General features: G+C 31.3%; 1 protein-coding gene and 1 long non-coding RNA gene across 2 annotated transcripts; both read left to right on the top strand.

Moving 5' to 3' along the window:
- Positions 1 to 4822: 4822 nt before the first annotated feature.
- LOC132757338 (uncharacterized) lies at positions 4823 to 8219 on the top strand. The gene is made up of 3 exons (XR_009629438.1): positions 4823 to 4901; positions 6073 to 6170; positions 6716 to 8219. It is a non-coding gene; the product is annotated as an uncharacterized LOC132757338 (long non-coding RNA).
- A 4195-nt stretch (positions 8220 to 12414) lies between these two features.
- Positions 12415 to 19910, top strand: LOC132757355 (uncharacterized; the record flags this gene model as incomplete). The annotated part of the gene is given in 3 exon segments (XM_060748614.1): positions 12415 to 12477; positions 17018 to 17170; positions 19603 to 19910. Coding segments are annotated over 3 exon segments (480 nt in total), but the record flags the coding sequence as incomplete, so codon positions are not given.
- Positions 19911 to 22632: the final 2722 nt, after the last annotated feature.

Genomic DNA, 22632 nt, shown 5'->3' with positions numbered 1-22632 from the left:
AAATTTCAGCTTTTTGTACGATAAATATATATGAGTTCCAATGTTGCCCCACGTGGAATAACATACTCAATTTAGGAAAAGAAACTCATACAAGAGCTGGTAAGCAAAGATTTCCTATACAAACATTAAATAACCTAAAATAGTTACGTTAACATATAATGGTGTAAAAACAATGCGTTTGACAATGAACTAAAGACTACGTTTCAAAATAGGGCGTTCGTGGCCTAGTAGTGAAGGTCGTTGACATCAAACCACTTGCCCCTCAAAGTCGAGGGTTCACATTCCGTATTGGACTTTGGATAATCTCATGTAAGGAAGCTATCCAGCTAGCTTATGGATTGTTGGTGGTCGGATTGAGCATTACAAAATAAATAGAAACGTTTGCTACATTGAAATCATATCGTCTTAAAATATGTCTATATGCAAGTTATCAATAATGCAATCAAAATAAAACATAAATTGTACCATCAATATTGTCACAGAATGAATATTCTTCCTAAGTATCTAACCCTGCGTTGCATTTTGATAAAGTGAGACCCTGTATTGGCTATGCAACTTTTCTTAGATTTCAACATGAAAATGAATAACACCTTATGGACTGTCATTATTTGTGGTTTAATTGAAAAGTAACTTGGTTTTATGTCCTGCTATGCGTATACATTACTCATTACATAGTTATTAAACTAGATTGTAATATTTCATGCATACACTATTCCAATTATAGTAAGTTCGCTAGCTGATATTCATATTACATGTCTTAGAACTATTAATTATATATCTATTATTATGTGTTATGTTAGATTTTATATTTAAAGAATGATAACAATTATTCAAAAGAGTAAAATTGACCTTCGATTGAAACATGTAAAAGGCTTTCGTTTGTTGACAAAATCACGTTATTAATCATTATAAGCGATATGTATAACTTAATGTGTTTTCAGTTGCAATTAAAACAATTTATTTAACATAATCCCTACAACAGTCTTTTAAATTGTTGAACAGGTGTGGAAAATGCTCAATATCACTTTCAATATTGTTATATAGAAACAGCCTTATTTGAAGAAAAAACAATAAAAAAACAAAAAATAACATCAACAAAAACAAAACGTTATTTGAAAATAATTTTCACAATTTCTCGGATAGTTAAAATGTCGATTTAAGTCTCTCGGATCAAAGAACGCTTTGTTTATCTGCCAAATCCTGTTTCTTACTGTAAAAAAGAGAAATAAACTATGATTAAAATATTCTTAATCTTGCCTGCAATATTCTACACACAATTCTTAGTGCATTTTATCTCCTCCTTCTCTGATTCATTTCATTCATTTCATAACATGTAATTTAATCAAAGTTATAATTAAGCCCTAATCACATTTTCTAAATATGTCCAAAAGAACCATATTACATTAATTTTCGTCTGGTCCCGTTTTCATATTACACGTCAAAAATGCTAATAAACCACATTTTTATCTTTCTCATACTACGTTACTAAGACTCCAAACCTGCCGTTAAACCTGTTTATAGAATTTCCTCGTTTGTTTGTTTGTTTGTTTGGGGTTTTACATTACATCGATACAGTGTATGTCATATCGCGACGTTCCAGCTTTACTGGCGGAGGAAGACCTCAGGTGCCCCTCCGTGCATTGTTTCAGGCACAAACGGGCACCTGAGTAGAACCACCGACGTTCCGTAAGCAAGCTGGGTAGCTTCCTTACATGAAAGAATCCAAAGTCTCTGTTGGGATTCGAACCCACAGCGGTGAGGGGCAGTATTTACTCGAACATATTCATATTCAACGCATGCTTTGGAGATTAGACTCAAAACTTAAACAATGCGGGGTGCATCATTGTAAAGATGAGATATACGTTATTCATTTTAGAGTATAACAATCTATTTCCAACCGGTTTGTTGGAACAATTATCATAAGACAACAAAGTAAAAATAAACTAACAACGTTAAAAGATGTTTCATCATGTAAATGATCATAGTAGTTTTTTTTTCTATTGTAAAGAAAAAAGAACAAAAGAAGAAATTCGATTGAAGACTATTTTATATAGATTTTCGCCTATCTTAAAGTGACGTTATGTTTTTGTTTTTGCTGTCAGGTTCAGTTTAATAAGTGATATATGTCAAGATATTCACTATTTTTGCATATAGAAACAAATTAAGTTCAATACTATTGAACTGCTGCAAAAAACATGACTTTTGTGTGTTCATTACACATCGAAGGTGTGCTTAACGTGTCTTCCTTTCATGCGTCACGAAGTCGCTTGTCACGAAATAGAACACTGACATCATAAAAAATGTTTTCCCTAGGTAACGTATTATGCCTTGTGAAAAAAATAACCCGGCCTTAAAAATTTGAAAAAAAGGACACGATGTTCCCCCACCTATTCGAAACTATATGATAATTTTGTAATTTGAAGAAACATAGTTGTGCCACAAGTAAGGCTCGAATTTATGATCCATGGCGTAGAAGAAATACACTTCTACCATTCGCCCACTGCTTCCCTTAAAGAAATGTCTGTCCCCATTATTTTATCAAATGAATTTATTGTATAAACATTAAACTTATTTTTGTTTTGGATTTGGTTTCGTAATTTTTTTATACCATCCAAACAAAATGAGAAAAACTCTTCTCTTACAGTAAAGATAAATTCACTTACAGCTGCTGCATTTAAGATGAGGATTTATTATATGTTTGATATTTATTCGCTATTTAATTAGAAAAGGAAATTTTAATGCTTCTATTTTAAGCAAATCTTCATAAACTTATTGTTTATGATGAAAAGGGTTACATTTCTTTAAACAAATGATAAAAATGTAGGGGGTCACCATTTTGGAGGGAAGTGTAATTTTCGTCGTTGGAGGAAGCCGTAATACTTTGGCCAGGGTAAAACAGTGTTAGAATAACAATTATATAAGGCCACCAAATCATAATTTATCATTGTACTGCTAAGGGTATGAAATGTAATATCATGCAAAATACTCTTTCTTTCATTTCTAAAGTTAGTCCAAATAATGACTAGTTATATGGGTTTCAAAAACTTAGATGTAATCTATGAGATTGACGTTTTTTTTTTGTAATTCAAATATACAAAGTTACTAGCATTGAAATTGATATTTAATTAACATTAAATATTAAAGATATTAAACGGTTTTTGTTTAGGCAACCTATTTAACTTCCTAATCAATTTTAAGAAGACAGTCATTTTTTATATGTATGACACAATCATAGATAGTAAATTGTTTACATTAATCAAATGTTATTAGAAGGACAAAAGTTTAAAAAGTCATAATGAATTTGAACCCTTGTCTCTGATTTTTATTTTTACTAATGTCAAATGTCATAGTGACAGACAGTCTTTATTTCATAAAACAAGGTAAATTCATTGTGTTTTTGATGTAATGTTTATATTACTAACATCAACCAAATGCCTTACGTAAATTTTTTATATATTAGCATAATTCTACTTTACTGTTATTCATATTACAAATTTGTAAAAGTTTTCATTTGCTTTTATCTGCATAATAAAGTCATCCGGATCGGATAATCACATGTCATTTATTTCTATGCAGCTGAAGATATGTATGTATATGTATTCAAAAACTAATATAGACTGCACATTGTTGTTTACTAAAGTCATCTTACGTGAACACTTATATACGCGAGCATCTTTACAATGCGGACGATGATTTACTTCATGGTTTATATCTTACTGGTGTCGTATTTTAATAGTAAGTCATTATATTGTTTTCAAAAGTTTTAATTTGATTTCTTTTAATTCCTTAACATTTAATTTGTATAAGTCAAATATCTTTGAAAAATTACAAGTCCTGCCGAATTGATAATAACAATATATAAACTTTTATTTACATTTAAGGCAGCTTCGTGTTTCTTTTCCTTAAAGGATATAATTTGTTTTGTTTTATATTTTTCGATTATGTTGAATAGTTTCGTTATTTATTTACAAATTAACAGAAAAAACTTTATATCATGTACATCATTCATTACATAGCTTATTTCACATATTTATTTTTATTAAAACATTCAATACACTCATAAACAAAAATATAAAGAATAATTATTTTTTCTGCCTCATTAGATTGTAAAAAGGGAATAAATGATACACATACACGTCTCTTGCATTTCAAACAGGGCTATCTCCCGTGCCAGAAAAAAATGTCTTGCACCCCGATGTTATACAAGTCGCGTGTTTAAGAATGACTTTATTCTATTCCGTTCATAGAAGTCATTATTTAAGGACGTCGTGAATTCATATGCTACTATAAGAAATGATTCCTAAATGAAAAGATTAGTTTTCTTCATTTCTTTTCGAAATATCATTTGTATCTGACGTCACAGACAGGAAAAAATATCTAGTTCCCGGGTAACTATTTAGCGGAAGGTCAGCACAGTATCGTTACCACCGTAAACAAGTACCCTCAAGCTAGAAATCCCGGCCTGTACCCGAGGCCAATGTAAACCCCTTTTAAGGACTTCAAATTTATATACGAATCAAACTGGTCACTAACTGTTTGTATTTGGAACAGACCGATATTTTGTAATACCGTTACAAGAAACATTATACCAAATAAATTTTAATAACAAATCACTTTAAATCTATCTTTGTATGCATTAATGAATTTTTCAATTTTTCACATAAATGCCATTTCAGACATAATTTTATTATGTTGTATAATTATGAGATACTTTCATAAAATATTGTGTTGGTTAAGACAGTTAAATACTGTTTCGGATAAATACAAATCTTTTATTTTGAAGTCTTAGAAACATAAACATATATTTTGTACGATTTTCTATTTTCTGTTAATTTTTCTTCCTTCATTTTACATTTGTAGCCGATGCGGTTTCAGTCAGTGGCGAACTAGACACAAGTAAGGTAAATGATTATTATATACGTATTTATAAACAATTCCGAGGTATTAACCAAAAGAAGTGATTTCCGTCTCACTTGCGGCACATACTCGAAAACAGTTGGTTCCTCGCTTTGAATGAATGTTTTAATAGAACTGCTAAATTGTAAATCTTTTTTACAATTTGTTAACATCACTTTGTGAAGTATGTGCAGCTCACCCATCCGCATACAGTTAGATATATATGTATATAAACTAATACTGCGAATTCACTTATATTCGTGGGCATGAAATTTCGTGGTTTTATCATAACGCACATTTTCGTGAGTTCTTAAATTCGTGTTTTTTTCAATTTCTTGTAAAAAATAAAGTAAATATCCTAATGTAAAGTAATCTTACACTTAATCGACGCGCATTTTACTTGCCGCATGTACATATCTTTCCGTATCACACAGCGCTTGTCAATAAATTTAATCCTTGCCTCTGGGCATTCATTACACAAAAATCGACAGAAAAGCGCCGATGCATGTTTGTAATGTATTGAAAAGAGACATGCCAAGAAGTATTTGCTGGGATAAAATTTCTTCGGATCTTAAATTCGTGGATTGACCTACCCACGAAAACATGAAAATTCGTGCCCCACGAATAATAATGATCTTACAAGTATATACAATTGTGTATGTTGTTTACAAGTACTCATCTGTAATCCGATTATTGGCGTTTCACAAATCATACCATCGTAGCACCGACAACGTCAGTTTTTATACTATATACTTAACCGTTTGTTCATTTTTTTTGTTTTGACAGCTTTGCCTAGTAGAAACACTAAGTTTCTCTGTTTCAATTTTCTGATCATATAAAACGCCATCAGTTTTCTTTATGTGGATCTTTAAGCTAATTTTCTCAGTGCATTCTAGAAAGTTTTCTGAATAATCTTAATTTCTGACTTTTGATTGCACAAAAAATGGCACTGTCATGTACATTATATTCAGTGTCGGAAAATTAAGATAAATCATCTACTTGAAAAGTTTTAATTACAAATATTTGTCTACCAAGAAAATGAATTTATCATATTTTACAGCACAAATGTTGTTTATAAAATTGATAACTATTTATATCACTGACACATGTTAATGAATCGTCAGAAATCGATGTTTCCATTACTTCTTTGTTTTTAAATATAGCTTTCCTTTTTAGGCAAACAGATACCTTATAGAAAAGTGGACAAAGTGGTCTAACGCAAATGATTTCAATCATGATGGTGTTCTGTCAATGGATGACATTATACTCTTTGAGTAAGTAAGAAAATAATATTCAACCTTAAACATTTATTGACGACGCAGAAAAATGAATATACTCAATTTATAAAAATTAGATTTTGAACTCGTCCAGCACACAGGTTCTGATCACATCGACAGAGCCAAATGTAACACAATGACAACACAATTTTAAGGTAGCGAAAGTAAGCAATAAACTCTATAATTAATAAAAAGGATGTGAAATATATCTGTTAGAAAAAAACTAGACTTCGAATACAAGCAATTTGTTTTTCATTCGTTAATTCGATATTAACAAACAATACAAAGTTGGAGTTTTTGATATATATGCAATGCATTAGTAACTAACCTGGCATCAAACCACTCATATTAGAGTCGTAATGACAAATGACAATGATTGACAGTAATGCTATTTTCTTCAAATATCTTTTCAGAAGCAAAATGTATGGTACTATTTTAATCTTTCAAAAAGTAAAACTTTAAAAAAGCAGTGTAATTATTATATATTTTAAGGACAATTTCAATGCTCCTAAGTCGTTCAATGAAATAATTATTTATAACAGGGACTATTACAAAGATCAAGATAACCTGAGTGATGATCACTTAAAGGAAATCGAAAAAAGAATGAATCGAGTATGGAGGAAAATAATTTTAAATAACACCATGGAAGTCACTACAGACGACTTTGTAAAGATGCTGAAGCAAAAATATGAAGCAGACAGAAAAGTATTTACTAAGATGATGCGCGAGTTTATTTTGGATTGGTGCGAAACAATGGACTTGAACGATGACTATTTCATTTCAAAAGAAGAATTTCTTACTAACATGTTTGCATGTCGGCATAATGAAGTTTCAGTAGACGACGAATTCTTTCTGGCCTTTAAGCCTGTAAACGGACGGTTTCCTGTTAAAGCGATGATTAAATATTTCATACGCTTTGTAACGGAGACAAATGAGTCGACTCAAGACATCTTTAACAACGCATTAGATTCTGGTTTTTAAATAATGTGTTGTTTCTTTTTTTAATCTTTATTTCGGATATATTGCTTTACGACTATATTTCTTTTAAAGAATTTCTGAAAACAGATTCCGAATTAAATGTGAAACAGTAGATCTTTTCGTGTTTATGCTTTTGTTATTTTTAAACATAATTTAATGTCATGAGAACAATTCGAAATAGTGTAATCAAAACCAATTCGAGATAGGCTTTTTTGTTTGTTTTGAAATCGTATTTGTTTCAATATCAATGAAAGTATATCAGTTCAAAATCCTTGTTTTGCTAAATTCATCTATATGGATGGATTTTTGTCATTTTTTAAAGGAGCCTTACAAACAATTTAAAGAGGTTATCTTATTTGATTTTTGTTTTTGTTTTTTTTGTTGTTATTGTTGTTGTTTTTGTTGGTCTTACTTTTATGGCACACTAACACAAAGGAAAGACGTCGTTTTTGCCAAAACTTATGATTATGCAGTTATATCTAAACAGTCTTTGACTGAACCGAAAATTTTACTTCAAATAGAGGATTTCGAAGTGACCACTTCCTTTAATATATGGCATTATTTATATGCATGCATTGCAAGCAGAAGATCTTGTATTTCACTTCCTTATTTATTTATGGGAACTGATCGGATAGCTTTTACTTTAAGCTTTACATGGATATTGTTGGATTTTATCACTTCAGTTAGGCTTCAAGACCAGATGTTTCAAGATGTCATGGGAAACGCATCATTTTTGGTTCTGTGCAAATCACAGACGCTATAAAACAAAACATATAAACGTTTAATACAGCTGCACAATTAAGAAGATTTGTTTCTCTTTGAATTCAAATTAACTATATATCTATAATGTGTTGTGTTAGATTTTATCTTTAAAGAGAAGATAACAATTATTACAAATAGTAAAATTGAACTTGGATTGAAATATGTAAAAGGCTTTCTTTTTTATCAATTCACTTAATGAACCATTACGAGCATAATGTATATGTAAATATGTTTTCAGATGCAATTAAAACAATTTATTAAAAAGAGTCACTACAATTGCCTTTTAATTTGTTAACCAGGTGTTCCAAATGCTCAATACACTTTCACTTTGTTTTCATTTTTTTTGAATTTTAGATTTAAACAAAATTATATTATAGCCTTGTTATCTAATACAAAAATGTCCAAAAGAACTATATACATTTATTTTAAATCTGGTCCCATTTTCATATTATACGTCAAAAACCCTATAAAACCATATTTAGTTTTCTCTTCCAACGTAACTCAGTGTTAAACCTGTTTTAGTATACACTCGTACATATTTGTTCTCAAGACATGCTGTGGAGATAAGACTTAAAACTTAAACAATGCGGGTGCGTCACTGTACATATGAGTTATAAGTTATTCATCTTAGTATAACAAATAATTTTCAAATGGTTTTTAACCATATATATGAAGAGCCATAATAATACAGATGTTTGAACAATAATTATATAATGACATCAAAATAAAGCAACTGTCAACGTTAAAAGATGTTTCACCGCGTAAATGTTCATAAAACTTTTTTTATATAAAGTAAAAAACAGAAATTCAAATGCAGTCATATTTTATATAGATTTATACGTGACAATATGTTCACTGTTGCTGTAAAGTTCAGTTATATTAGTAATATATTTCAAAAGAAATTTATTTCAAGATTATTGAACAACATATATGTTAATTAATTACCTTTTCCTATGTTACGTGCTTACGCCTCCTGAAAAATAATTACCTGGACTAAGAAATTCTACAAAGGACACGATGTGCCTCTGCCTTATCTGAAACTATAACCATGCCCCCCCACTCATACTAATAAAATCTAAGACATTAATAAAATTAAAAAAAGAAAGAAGCTTCGTAGAACCTCTTATAAGTCCTTGTCCTTGAACTAAACTGCACTGACGTTATTTGAAGAGCCATAGTCGTGACCATAGTAAGGCTCGAACCGATGATCTATGGAGTAAGTGAAAAACACTATTACCATTCGCCCATCGCTTCCCTTAAGAAATTGACTTGGTAATATATATATATGTCTCTGTCTCCCATGTACTTAAACCCTAATTTTATCAATAAATAGTATAAAACAAAAAAACTTATTTTTAATTGTTTTTTTAAACATTGTTTAACAAAGTAAAAACATGTTGTGATTTTCTAAAACAATCCAAACCAAATGACAAAATTATTGTTCTGTTACAGTCAGGATACTTTCTCCTACAACTGTTGCAATTGAGAAAAGGAATAATATATCTTTATGCAGTCATTATCAACTTGAAAAGGAAATTTTCATGTTTCTATTTTAAGCAAATCTTCATCAACTTTTCGTCTATTATCAAATAGGTTACCTTTCTTTTAACACATGACAAACAAATAAAAGGGGGTCATCATTTTAGCAAGTGTTCTTTTCTTCGTTTAAGGAGGCCGTTAAATTTTGACCAGGGCTGGGGGAGGGTCAATATTATATGTGGTCATTTTACTTCGTTACACCGGACGAATTTTATACAAATAGTAATGTAAAAACCCCTAATCCAGGACTGTAATAAATGATTTCAGAATTGATGAAGTAAATAGTAGTAGATATAACAATTTATTTTAATACAGTGTTGGAATCAACATTATATAAAGACATCAGTGCAAAATATACAACAAAAATATGCAATGTATTGTCATGTACATGTAAAATAATGTTATCGTATACTTCTTTTTTCTATTCAAAAATAAGTTCAAATGTTGATCTATTATATAGATTTCAAAACTTATACGTATTCTGTGAGATTCTTTTATGTCATTCCATAAGACTACTATTAGATATTGCATCCCTCATGCAGATGTTACGAATGTTTCAGTATACTTGCAAAAATGCGTACACTACAGAAATGTATATACCTGTCTAGCTAAATACACAGTTACGAGCATTGAAATTTCACTTTAATTATACAAAATATTATACGGAGTTCTTTTAGAAAACTTTTAGGCTTCCTACCCAATATTCAGAAAACAATCATTTAATAAGTATGTTGCAATTAAAGATACGATATTATTTAAATGAAAAAAATAAATAATAAGAGGTTTGAAATCTTAATAACTCATAATGACCTTAAACCCTGTCGCTATATTTGTTTCTTACTAATGTCAAATGTCATAGTGACTTTTTTTTTATTTCATTATACAAGTTAAATTCAATATGTCATAGATTTAACGTTTATATACTTACATCAAAAATTACTTTAAATACAGTGCTCATATATTAACGTTATCCAACTGCATTCTTATTCATATTAATTATTTACATATTTGTTAAAATTTACATTATATTTACTGATTAACAACATGATCTGGCTTGGATAATGACATGTCATTTGTTGCCATGCAGCTGAAGATATGTTTGTATATATATTACAATACGAATATAGACTGCGCATTGTTATTTAGTAAAGCCATCTTACGTGTGAATACGCGAGCATCGATATCATGCGGACGATGATATACTTGATTTATTTCTTACTGGTATTGTATTTCAAAAGTAAGTTATTACATGCTTTTAAAAGATTTAATTTTAATTGATTCCTTATCATATTAATTGTATGAATTTCAATCATAAAAAGTGTCAAACTGTGCGGAATGTTTTGAATAATACATGTATATCATCATTTTAGGCAGCTTCGTGTATCTTTTTCTGGTTTCGTTTTAAATTTTTGATCGCTTTGAATAGTTTCTTGGTTGATTTACAAATCAGCTACATTTTATGTACATCGTTCATAGTTTACTTTATTTGTTGAAAAGTCTTTTAGAGCATTTAATTCTTTTACAGCATTCAATAAACTTATGATTAAATATTAAGAAACAATATCAATTTATAATAAGATTGTATAAAAGAGAACAACATAAGTGATGCACACATGTTTCTTGCATCCAACAGCCAGTGTAAGATCCTTACAATGTACAATCCTAACTTCAGATTTATGTTTAAAAATGAATCGAACAAATCACTAAACTAGTGCTAATATTTACACAGACTCGTATTATACGAAATAAATATTAATCAAAGTTAACTTAAAATCGTTATTATATAAAACATGCATTTTACATACCTTTTACGCAAACGGTATTAAAGTAACATTTAAGTTAATAATATTTTATTCGTGAAAATTTCCATACAGTATTATGATGTCTGAGACGGTTTAGATACGGTTTGAATAAATACATTATTTTTTCAACCCTTTTTTTTATTTGTAGCCGCTGCGGTCTCTATCAGTGTCGAACCAGACGCAAGTAAGGTAAGTACAGTAGGGTGAACGTGTCAGTTTACACGCAAAACGCACGTTACACGCTATACGAACGCACGTTACACGCTATACGAACGCACGTTATACGCACGCAAAACGAAACGAAATACGCAGACGCACGCAAAACGAAAAACGATAAACGATATACGCTAAACGATATACGCTTTCTCGAAACGCTTTGAAACGCACGCAAAATAAAACGTTTCGTCCAAACGTTTCAAAACGTTTAACAGCAATGTTTTACCTATTACAATAAAGTTAGTAAATTAAAATAGTCTTGATTGTTAAACATCAAACATTTATATTTTCTATTATTTTTTATTGATATAACAATTGATCTTTATGTAACAGGTTTAATTGATCCTTTGAATTTCACACATTTACAATAACAGTAAAAGCGGCCGTTAATTACCCTTCACAAATAAGAAAGGTGTCTCTGAAAACAATGTCGAGGGGGTCTTATGGAGTCTTTTATCTGTGTATAATGCGCTAATTGACATCGCGGGTACATCTTTCTGGCGCACCTGTGAGAAATTATTGTTCTTCGACCTATGAAAGTGTGAAATTAAGGCATTATAAAAGGTCATATATCAAATATCTGTTTATTACTTTTCTGATTTTATACGTGTTTATTAGTGATAGATCTACTCGAAGTATTGTTTGCAGTACCGTTGGATTTAAAACATCAGTCTCAGGTAAGTTTATTTTATTACTTTAGATACTTTTAGGGTAGGACAACCCATCTGCATTTTATCCTCTTGTTATCTTTACATGTAAACCGTTCAAACAAGGACAAAATGGTGCCATCAGCGCAGAAGTGTTCGTAGAAGTTCGAATATGATGTAAATATCTACTCGTGTTGATTTATCTGATTAGATTTTGTGATGTTTTGTCAGCGCAACCACGTTGGCTGCTCAAAAAACCCATTGACATTGCTCAATTTTCCCCGTCTTTTGTGGTCAGTCGAAATAAATAGATTGTTTTTTTTTTATCTGAAATTGTTGTCATGCAAAAGTTACGTTTCTGTAAGTAGAATTTATTCGTGAATGCTTATTTTAACCGTTTTAATCTAATGATATTTTATTGCCCAAGAAAATTATATTTTTTGTACAACAGTACTGTATAATTATTCGGACATAAACACTTCGGACACAACACCCACCCTCTTTTTATACTATAACGAAGGGTGTCTGAGAATGTTTCTTTTCCTTAAAATTTCTATGGATGAAATATACAGAAGTTAGTGCAGGACATTCGTAAAATCTTTTTTATTTATATCATGTTAAGACTTGGATCTGCCCAGTGTTCACTAAGATTAAGAAAGGTCTGGATCAACAATTATATCTAGTGTTGTCATCTCTCCATTTTGGCAGTGTCTTGATAAAAATCTGCGTTTTAAGATATTTTTGACTTTCATATAATTTGTAACCATTTCAAGTCATTTCTGCCCCAAGACGTAGGCCTATCCGGCTCAAATTACCCAAGTCGTTTCAGCCCTTTACCAACTCGACCCTATATTAAGTTCAGAATAAGTTTTACCTTTACGTGTTTTATGCAAGAATTTTAATAGCATTTCAAAAAAAGAATGAAGTAAAGGAATGAAAGAATTAATTAAATAATTAAATTTATAATTTTGTAATTGAATGAGGCTTTTAAAGTAGTAGTGATCAAAACAAACAGATCAGAACATAAACTTAATTAAACAAAAGATAGTACAAAACACTGAAAAGGATTTTCATCTGCTTATTATCAACAAGCATTTTTTTTAAACTTTAACATTTAAAAAACAATACAAAGTACAATACATGAAACAAACATTTATTATCAACAACAATATTTCAGCAATACAAAACAATTAACACATAACAGTTAAAAAATACATAGCAGTTAAAAAATAATACTTTCATGAAATAAAACAAACAATACATTGTTAACAGGTATTTTTTAACAAATAACACTTTTTTTACTATAAAAGTGACAGATTTCAATCAGAATGTTTTAATAGTAATTTAAAATATTATCAAGAAATTATAACAAATCATTAGTTTAAAAACTTTTGAAGTTTTCTTTGATATTAGTTTACTAATCGCTAATTAGCAATAATTAAAGCGATTAAAAAAAATTTGTTACACCTTGAAAAAAAACACATACATAAATATAAAATAAATATTGTTTGTGTGCCATCAATCAATATACTACATTTTTTTTAAAGATTCTAAGTAAAAAACTCCTTTTTAAATGTAATTAAAAAAGGGCCGAAACGTCTTGCGGAAAAGGGCCGAAACATCTAGGGGCAGATTTTTGCACATATGCCGATTTTGTTTGGGGCCGAAATGTCCTGTTTGCATTTTTAGCAATACAATATGGCTAGCCGTATGTGTCCTGGCAAGTCGTATGTGACTCACATATAGTTTGAACTTTAGTATAGTTGTAAGGGCCCATATGGTTAACCACTTCCTATTATTACATAGACGATGTTTGCCCTTCAGTTAAGTCTGACATTTATGTAATTTAGTTTGTAACATTGGTTGGTCTTATTGAGACTAAGTGGGACATGCAATGAGGTTAAAAGATCATAGAACAGTTGCAAGGTCAGACAGAATAATCACCTATATTTTTATGTATAAACAGAAAAAAATCATCTTTAATTGGATTTGAGTCATTTCAGCCACATATTACCCATGACATTTGCTCTTCCAAATAGACCACTGTCTTAGCTTTACACATTTTTACCAGAATGAATGAATGAATAGAGGTGTGGATAGTAGACGATCCGGACCACAATTCAGCACTAATGATTCACAAATCTAACCACGGATCTTTTGTTAGCAAGACAGCCTTTATTAATGTTTTTTTCTTTAAACAATACTAAACCTTAAACATATATGCAAATATAAACAAGGTTTATGTTTTTTATTCTTAGCATGAGTATATTTCAAATTCAGAAACCTATACAAAAGTATTTCAAAACATTAGAAGTAAATTTTGTTGGTAGAATTTTATATTGGGACAACTCTTTTCATCTATTGTTGCAGAGAGGTTGTGTGACGTGACACTTAGTATTACGTAATTATTACCTTGAGTTGCACAAGTTTTGGATTATTATTATTTTAATGATTATTATTCTTAAAAATAAAACCATCTGCAATACATGTCACCCTATTACAAATCTATATATAGCGACTGAAAATATTTATTTACTTTCTTAAAAACATAGTGCTCATTTAAGAAAAAGTGATTCCTTTTTCGAAACTAATGACTTCCTAGCTCAGCATCATGGAACTGGTTTGTTTATTTGCCGTCTTTAATCGACAAATTGTATTTAGGTAAACATTGCATAATGCATACTCAAACTTTTTGGACTTTTTTAGACTGTTAAAAACAGTAAATGTATATATATAAACAAATAAGATTGCGAGAAACAGTAAATGTATATATGGACTTGCGATTTTTCTTACTCAATTATTCATTTAATTTGTGATTATCAGAGTACTCGGATACTCTCCTAGCCCTATGAATGAATGAATAAATTTTATTATGATTTCGTAATGGAATGAGGCTTAAATGGAGGAAAAAAGTAATCAATACAAAAAGAAAAAAAGAAACATAAACATATTACACAAGCAGATCGATTTTTGTTGGATAATCATTATCATGTCAATAATATAATCAAAAGCGCATTTTGTTTGTAAGAAAACCCTTTTTGTGTCGCCTTGAAAAGGTGACATATAGGGGTTACTTTTGTCGGCGGTGTCGGCGGCGTCTGTGTCGGCGTCGTTGTCGGCGTCCCCTAAAGCTTGTCTGGAGCATAACTCAGTCACTATAAGTCTGAATGACTTCAAACTTGGTATGCATGCTTCTTTCAATAACCTGAAGTGCAGTGCACAAGGACCGGTACTCTGCAGTTCTTATTTTTTGAGTTATTGCCCTTTGTTAATTTTCATACTTTAATTTTGTCCGGGCCATTTCTCTTCAACTAAAAAAGCTATGGACTTGAAACTTCATAGGATGATAGATCTCATTATTAAGAAGTGCAGTGCACAAGAACCAGTACTCTGCACTTCCTAATTTTTGAGTTATTGCCCTTTGTTAATTTTCATACTTTATTTTTGTCCGGGCCATTTCTCCTAATGTATAAAAGCCATGGACTTGAAACTTTATAGGATGATAGGTCTCATTAAGAAGAAGTGCAGTGCACAAAAACTGGTACTCTGCATTTCTTATTTTTTTGAGTTATTGCCCTTTGTTTATTTTCATACTTTAATTTTGTCCGGGCCATTTCTCCTTAAGTATAAAAGCTATGGACTTGAAACTTCATAGGATGATAGATCTCATTATTAAGAAGTGCAGTGCACAAGAATCGGTACTCTGCATTTCTTAATTTTTGAGTTATGGCCCTTTGTTAATTTTCATACTTAATTTTTGTCCAGGCCATTTCTCCGAAAGTATAAAAGTTATGGACTTGAAACTTCATAGGATGATAGATCTCATTAAAAAGAAGTGCAGTGCATAAGAACTGATACTCTGCATTGCTGATTTTTGAGTTATTGCCCTTTGTTGATTTTCATACTTTATTTTTGTCCTGGTCATTTCTCCTCAAGTATGAAAGCTATGGACTTGAAACATCATAGAATGATAGATCTAATTGATAAGAAGTGCAGTGTACAGAAACTGCTGCTCTGCACTTATTATTTTTTTAGTTATTGCCCTTAGTTATTTTTCATATTTCATTTTTGTCCTGGCCATTTCCCCTAAACTACATTGTTCACAAGGCGACACATCCGACTCGCGGAGTTCTAGTTTAGTCTTTGTTTTAGCTCGACTATCCGCAGAATAATCGAGCTATTTTATTATGCAGTCATCCATTTGTCGGCGTCTGCGTCCCTGTGGTTAAGTTTTTGCGTATAAACTGGTATCTCCTGAAAAGAATGGATTGAAACTTCACACACTTGTTCTGTGGGATTATCTCACATGATCGTCTTAAAACCCATAACTCTGGGTTGCTTTTTTGCATAAATATGTCCCTTTTTTGACTTAGAAATTCTTGGTTAAGTTTTTGCGTGCCAGCTGGTACCTCCTTAACTACTGAAGGGTTTATGCCTTTTTTGAACAATTTTATGCATTTGTAATAATATAACAGTTATTTACTCAATAAAACATCTTAATAACAGGCCTTTGTACATTTTCAGACAATTTTATGTATTCATATATGTCAGCATTTAACAATAATTATACTCAATGAAAATTGTGCCTGATTTGTGTCCGTACTTATTTTCAGCTTTTCAGATTTTTTAAAGGTTACGTCACATGTAAAATGATAATGTGTACTAATGATGATGTTACATATCTAAATATAGAACTGCAACATAACACACAATTTCGGTTCTTCTATATTCAGTAGGGAAAACTGTGGGCCGTGTTAGAATAATTCATGGACTGTCCAGGGTTTTGTTTTACATATATTTAAAATATTTAGCGTGCTTTCCCGACAGCTTTTGTTTAAATAATTCATTTAGTCCATATCTAGACCAAAATATTCATAACATTGTGTGTTTTATCTTACAGTGATGCGTTGGGCTTTAATTCTGTATGACGAAGATGGATTTACGTCAATCGAAAAATCCACATCTCTTACTGGGAATATCAAACAGACTTCAGTATGTAAGCTGAAAATAACCAATGGCCAGACATATAAAGTCGAGATTCTCCAGCTTGCTGGTAAGTTGAAAATTGAAAAAATGACATGTAAATTGAAATGTGACATTATTTCCTTTTATAATTTGCAATAATGATCAGTGACAATATTTGTTTCAGGAAAATCAAGAGTAGATACATAATCCACTCATATTTTGATATATAAAACTGAGACTGTTTAATCTTGACAAATAATGTCACATTTAGCACCACTTTATAGGCTCCACTTTACAATTTACAAAGAATATGGAGAGCTTCCTTTTTGCGTCAGTGTCTGCGCCCAGATTTCAGATTTAAGTTTTGATGCTGTAAATGCTATTTACTATATCTTTTTTAGCTATTGTAATTTGCTTTTTGTCAGGCGTCTGGCTGCCTTCTGTTTGTAAACTCTTACTTTAAACCGCTAAAATAGAGAAAAACAAAATCACTAAAGAAAGTCAAACACTACAAAATTGAAAATGTTGCAGGCTCGGTTTGATTGAGCCTATTCATGGACGGTACTGGAAAGTACAAGTTACCGTCCAAGCCCCCCTAGCACAGGCTTAAGCAGAATTCATTATTTAACACGAAAATGGTGAAATTTTGAATTTAGAAACATCCACAGATGTGAGCCAATTTAATCCAAACTTTAAAGAAATGTTCCTTTGGAAGTCCACCTTAAAAATTATTCAAAGAATTTTATTCCATACAGAACTCTAAAAAAAACAACAACAAAAAATAGCAAAAGGGCTAGAGGTTAAGTATTTGGCATGAAACATCATCTAGACAGTGTCTACCAAGATTGTCCAATAAAATCCCTGGGGTCTGACCGTCAAAATTGGCCCGCCCTTGTGGTTATTGATATTCCTTATATGTATATAGTAAAAACTTTAAAAAATCTTATTCTAAAAAACCAAAAGAATTAGAGCTTAAATATTTGGCATAAAACATCATCTAGACAGTGTCTACCAAGCTTGTTCAAATGAAATCTTTTTGTCTGGAGCTTATCTCAAAAAGTATTTGCGGTATTAACTTACTTTAAAAGGTGTATAGATCATATTGAGGGGGATGCATAATTTTTCAGTTATTGCCCTTTGTTATTTTTCATGCTTATTTTTTGTCCAGAGCATAGCTAAAAAAGTGTAAGAGGTATCAACATAAAACTTCATAGGTGGATAGACCTCATTGAGGAGGAGTGCAACACACAAGAATAATAACTCTCCCTGCATAATTTTTCAGTTATTGCCCTTTGTTATTTTTAGCCATCAGTTTTCATTTCAAAAAGACCTCTTAAAATTGAATTATTCTGCTCTACTACACATACATTCTTCAATAAGCAAACACATTCAGCAAGGGATGGCCATGTTGACATGGCACTTGTCATACTTATTTTTTAGCTTGACTATTCAATAAGAAAGTGGTAGAGCTATTGTTGTGGCCCGAGCATTAGGGTCGCTGTCTATGTTAAAGTTTCTGTAATACCTCAAATGTTTTCAAAGTCCATTGGCAATTGGCTTTGAAACTTTGCACAATTGTTCACCATCATGACCCCAATCTGTGGACAGGAGGTGGTAACTGTATTATGCATTTTGACAGAATTATGCCCCTTTTCCACTTAGAATTATCATTTAAGTTTGCATACCACTTCAGATATCTCATTTAAGTTTGCATACCACTTCAGATATCTTCTTATTCTACTCTTCTTTGAGAGCATAATACATGTAGGACTTTCTCCATGGACTATAACTGTTACATGGATTTGAAGAAAAACTTTTTTATTATCAAGGCTCTTTTACTATCAAGCACTAGCATAGTTGAGCATTGCTGTCCTACCAACAGCTCTTGTTGTCCTGGCCATTTCTCATAAACTATAAAAGCTATGGACATGAAAACTTCATAGGATGATATATCTCACTGAGATGAAGTGCAGTGCTCAAATATAGGTACTCCATGATTTTTGAGTTATTTCCTTTGTTTATTTTGTTACATTATTTTTTTCTTAGCCTCTGTTTGATCTGTCTGTGTAAAATTTTTTCCATGGTATTTTTATTTTTTGAACAGTTTTATTGATCCTGATAGTTACAATCAGTTCAAATGCCACAAAAATTCAAGGTACATGTACATAGGAAGATTGGTGTTTATAAATAACCTATATTTAAGAAGAAAATGCTGATATCTCAAGTGACAGCTATACTGTTAACAAGGCGACAGATGTACCGACTTGCAGATTTCTAGTTTAGCTTGTCTGTTTCCAATGTGGAAGTGGCATTGTCGTTTTCATCATCATCATCATTAAATTTGTCAAGGCTTTTTTTTTCGTAAATAGTGAAGGGGCTTTGTCCTTTTTGATTTGTACATATTTATAAAACCCTGAGAACACCAAAGATCTACAGTCCTTTCTTAATCAAGTACAGTTGGAAACAGGTTCACGCTATCATAATAATGCTTATTGATGCTTATTGTTTTTAATATCATAGATACCAAAGCTGAGCTGAACAAGTATGCCAAAAATTGGGGGCTGACCCATCGGGCACTAGCCATTCACAATGCCATCAAGAAGTGCAAGGGAAGCAAGAAAGGAGGCTTTCTGTCTGTCTGGCCATCTGATGAAGAAAACAACATTGCTACTGACAGAGGTATCACTCCTACTAGCATAAGTACCGACCTCGTTTCTATTGGTACCACTTCTCCTGATATTACTTCCTCTCCAACTGCTATTGAAGGTACTTCAACCAATATGGACAACATTCCTGCCAATGGTTTACCACGCAGTGAAAAAATTCAGGTAATTTTCAAGAATGACATTAATGCTCTTCTTCAATCTAAGAAATAAAATTTCAGGAAACAATGCCAAGAAGTCAAAGTAAATGCCAGAAATGGGCAGAAACATAATTTTGCAAACTAAAACTTTGAATGGAGCAAAAAAAAACTTATAATACTTTTGATCCTTCACTTTGCAAGCATGACCAATAGAAGTGCATCAATACAGTGAAACCTGTAAAACAAAATGTTCAAATACAGGCAACCCATTTTATTTATATGTTACAACACACTGATTATGATTAGAAAAGCAACCTTGTCCGTCCGTCCATACAAACCAGAGCTACATTATGGGGTTTGGTCTATTGTTCTCATAACAATGGATGTCTTTGAAGTCATTCATTCCGTTTCTCTGTGGGGTTATTTTCTGCATTGTGGGGTTAAAAAAAAAAGAAATAACAAAAGAAAACCCCATAATGTAGCTCTGATAAGAATGTCCGTCCGTCCATCCCCTTCAACAAGAGGTATTAACATGAAACTTTGTAGGTAGATAGATCTCATTGAGTAGGTGTGCAGTGCACAAGAACCATAACTCTGTCTTGCCTAATTTTTGAATTATTCCCCTTTGTTTATTTTTACACTTTGAATTGTCCAGGACATAACACTAAAAGTATAAGAGGTATCAACATGAAACTTTGTAGGTAGATTGATCTCATTAAGTAAGTGTGCATTGAACAAGAACCGTAACACTGCCTTGCCTAATTTTTGAATTATTCCCCTTTGTTATTTTTATACTTTGAACTTTGTCCGGGACATAACTTTAAATGTATAAGAGGTATCAACATGAAACTTTGTAGGTAGATAGATCTCATTGAGTAGGTGTGCAGTGCACAAGAACCGTAACTTGCATTGCCTAATTTTTGAATTATTCCCCTTTGTTCATTTTGAAGTTATTGCCCTTTGTTTATTTTTACTTTTTGACTCTTGTCCGGGACATAACTTTAAAACTATTACAGAAATCAACATGAAACGTTGTAGGTAGCTAGATATAATTGGATAGAACTGCAATGCTTCAAGAACCTAAACAAAGCCTGGTCTAATTTTCGAGTTAGTGCCCTTTGTTCATTTTTACACATTGAATTTTACCCGGGACATAACTCTGATATCATCAGGAATATTTATGGATAGATAGATCTCATTGAATAGAAGTGCAGTGCAAAAAAACATAACTCCGCAGGCCTAGACATTAACTTTTGAATCAGGTTGTCCTGTTGGGCAAGTAGTTTTTAAAAAAGACAATTTCCAAAAAATTTTTTTTGCTTTGTATTTTTTCATAAAAAAATTTTATAATCATTTAAAGTTTTTTATTATGTAAATCAAAACTTTACAAAGGGTTTAAAATATTTGTTTAACTTTTTAAAAAACAATTAAAAAAAAAACCCTTTCAAAAAAAAAATTTTGAAAAAAAAAATTGCCTAGAATTTTTGTTTGGTTTATTTTGAAAATTTAGTCTTGCATAAAAAATCTGATTTTTTACAGTATCAAATTATTTTTTACAAATATAAGAATAATATTTTTTTTTTACAGGGCAAAAAAAAGACCCCCAGCAAAAAACTGTTTTTTTTTTGAAAAGGGGCGGAGACTACCAGACACAAGCTGATCCCCTTTTCGATCTCCATACAACAAAATATGCTTACAATAGACCAGGCCGACTTTTTCATTAAAGGTAACACAATCGAAACAAAAAGTCGTTCTTTTGATCACAGACATTACCATTTGGGAACTAAAACAGTTCAAGAGATTCAAAATCTTTGTGCAAACCAACATGTGTTGAGCAGAACACAGTTGTAATGAGTGTTCATGTCCTTTTGTGCAAATAGTGAAAAAAATTGAGAAAAAATATTGGAAAAAAGGTTATAGATTTGATAACAAATTTGAAAACAAATTCAACAAAAAGCCTAGTGTCTGTCGATTTTTTTTTAAAAAGTGTTAAAAATTCAAAATAGAAATGAAAACCATCATATCAAGGGTTGCAGCAGAAGAAACTTTAGAAAATGGGCCAATAATGTCCATCACCCAAAAACAAAAATCAACACAAAAGCCTGGAATAACATTTTAAGAAATTGGAGAAAACGAGGAAAAATGCTGAAAAGCTTTTTGAAAAGGAAAAACTATGTGCTTTCTCCAATTCCAAAATGAACCCCCTCCTCTTACACTTCCGCAAGTGTTGATCACTTCACAGTTCAGCTATGGCTGGATGGGGATCATCATTAAAAGATTAAGAAAAACACTTTTCTCACCCCTTTTATTTTGGAGGTATAGCTGAAATCTGTTCGGAAAAAACATTTCCCAACTGACCGAATGAATACCTACATGCAGAAACTGGTTTTTACAAGCAAAACTAAATGCCTGCTCTATCGGGGAAATTTTGGGGAACTTTGAGGGAAAGGTTTTTAAATGATGAACTTATTGGAAAGAATTAATGGAAAAAGGGGAAAAAAGGTCTATCACAAGAAGAAACACGCCATTTAACTGCCTGTTTGGACAGTAGCACCGGGCCCCAAAAGCAAAAAAACTGGGCCAAAGCAGTAAAACTGGTTAAGAAACTTTGATTTTTCCCCACCAAAGAGACCGGTTTAGCCACTGGTGTGATAAAAAGTAATGAGACATAAAAAGAAAACAAAACATAAATGTTTGGAAATTATGTGTTGTATTGTGGTTGATTGGAGAGTTTTAATTTTAAAATG

This window comes from Ruditapes philippinarum, unplaced genomic scaffold (genome assembly GCF_026571515.1).
Source record: "Ruditapes philippinarum isolate M1 unplaced genomic scaffold, ASM2657151v2 ctg3086_1_1_1_1, whole genome shotgun sequence".
NCBI lineage: Eukaryota > Metazoa > Mollusca > Bivalvia > Venerida > Veneridae > Ruditapes > Ruditapes philippinarum.
This window is presented reverse-complemented; position numbering and strand designations above follow the sequence as displayed.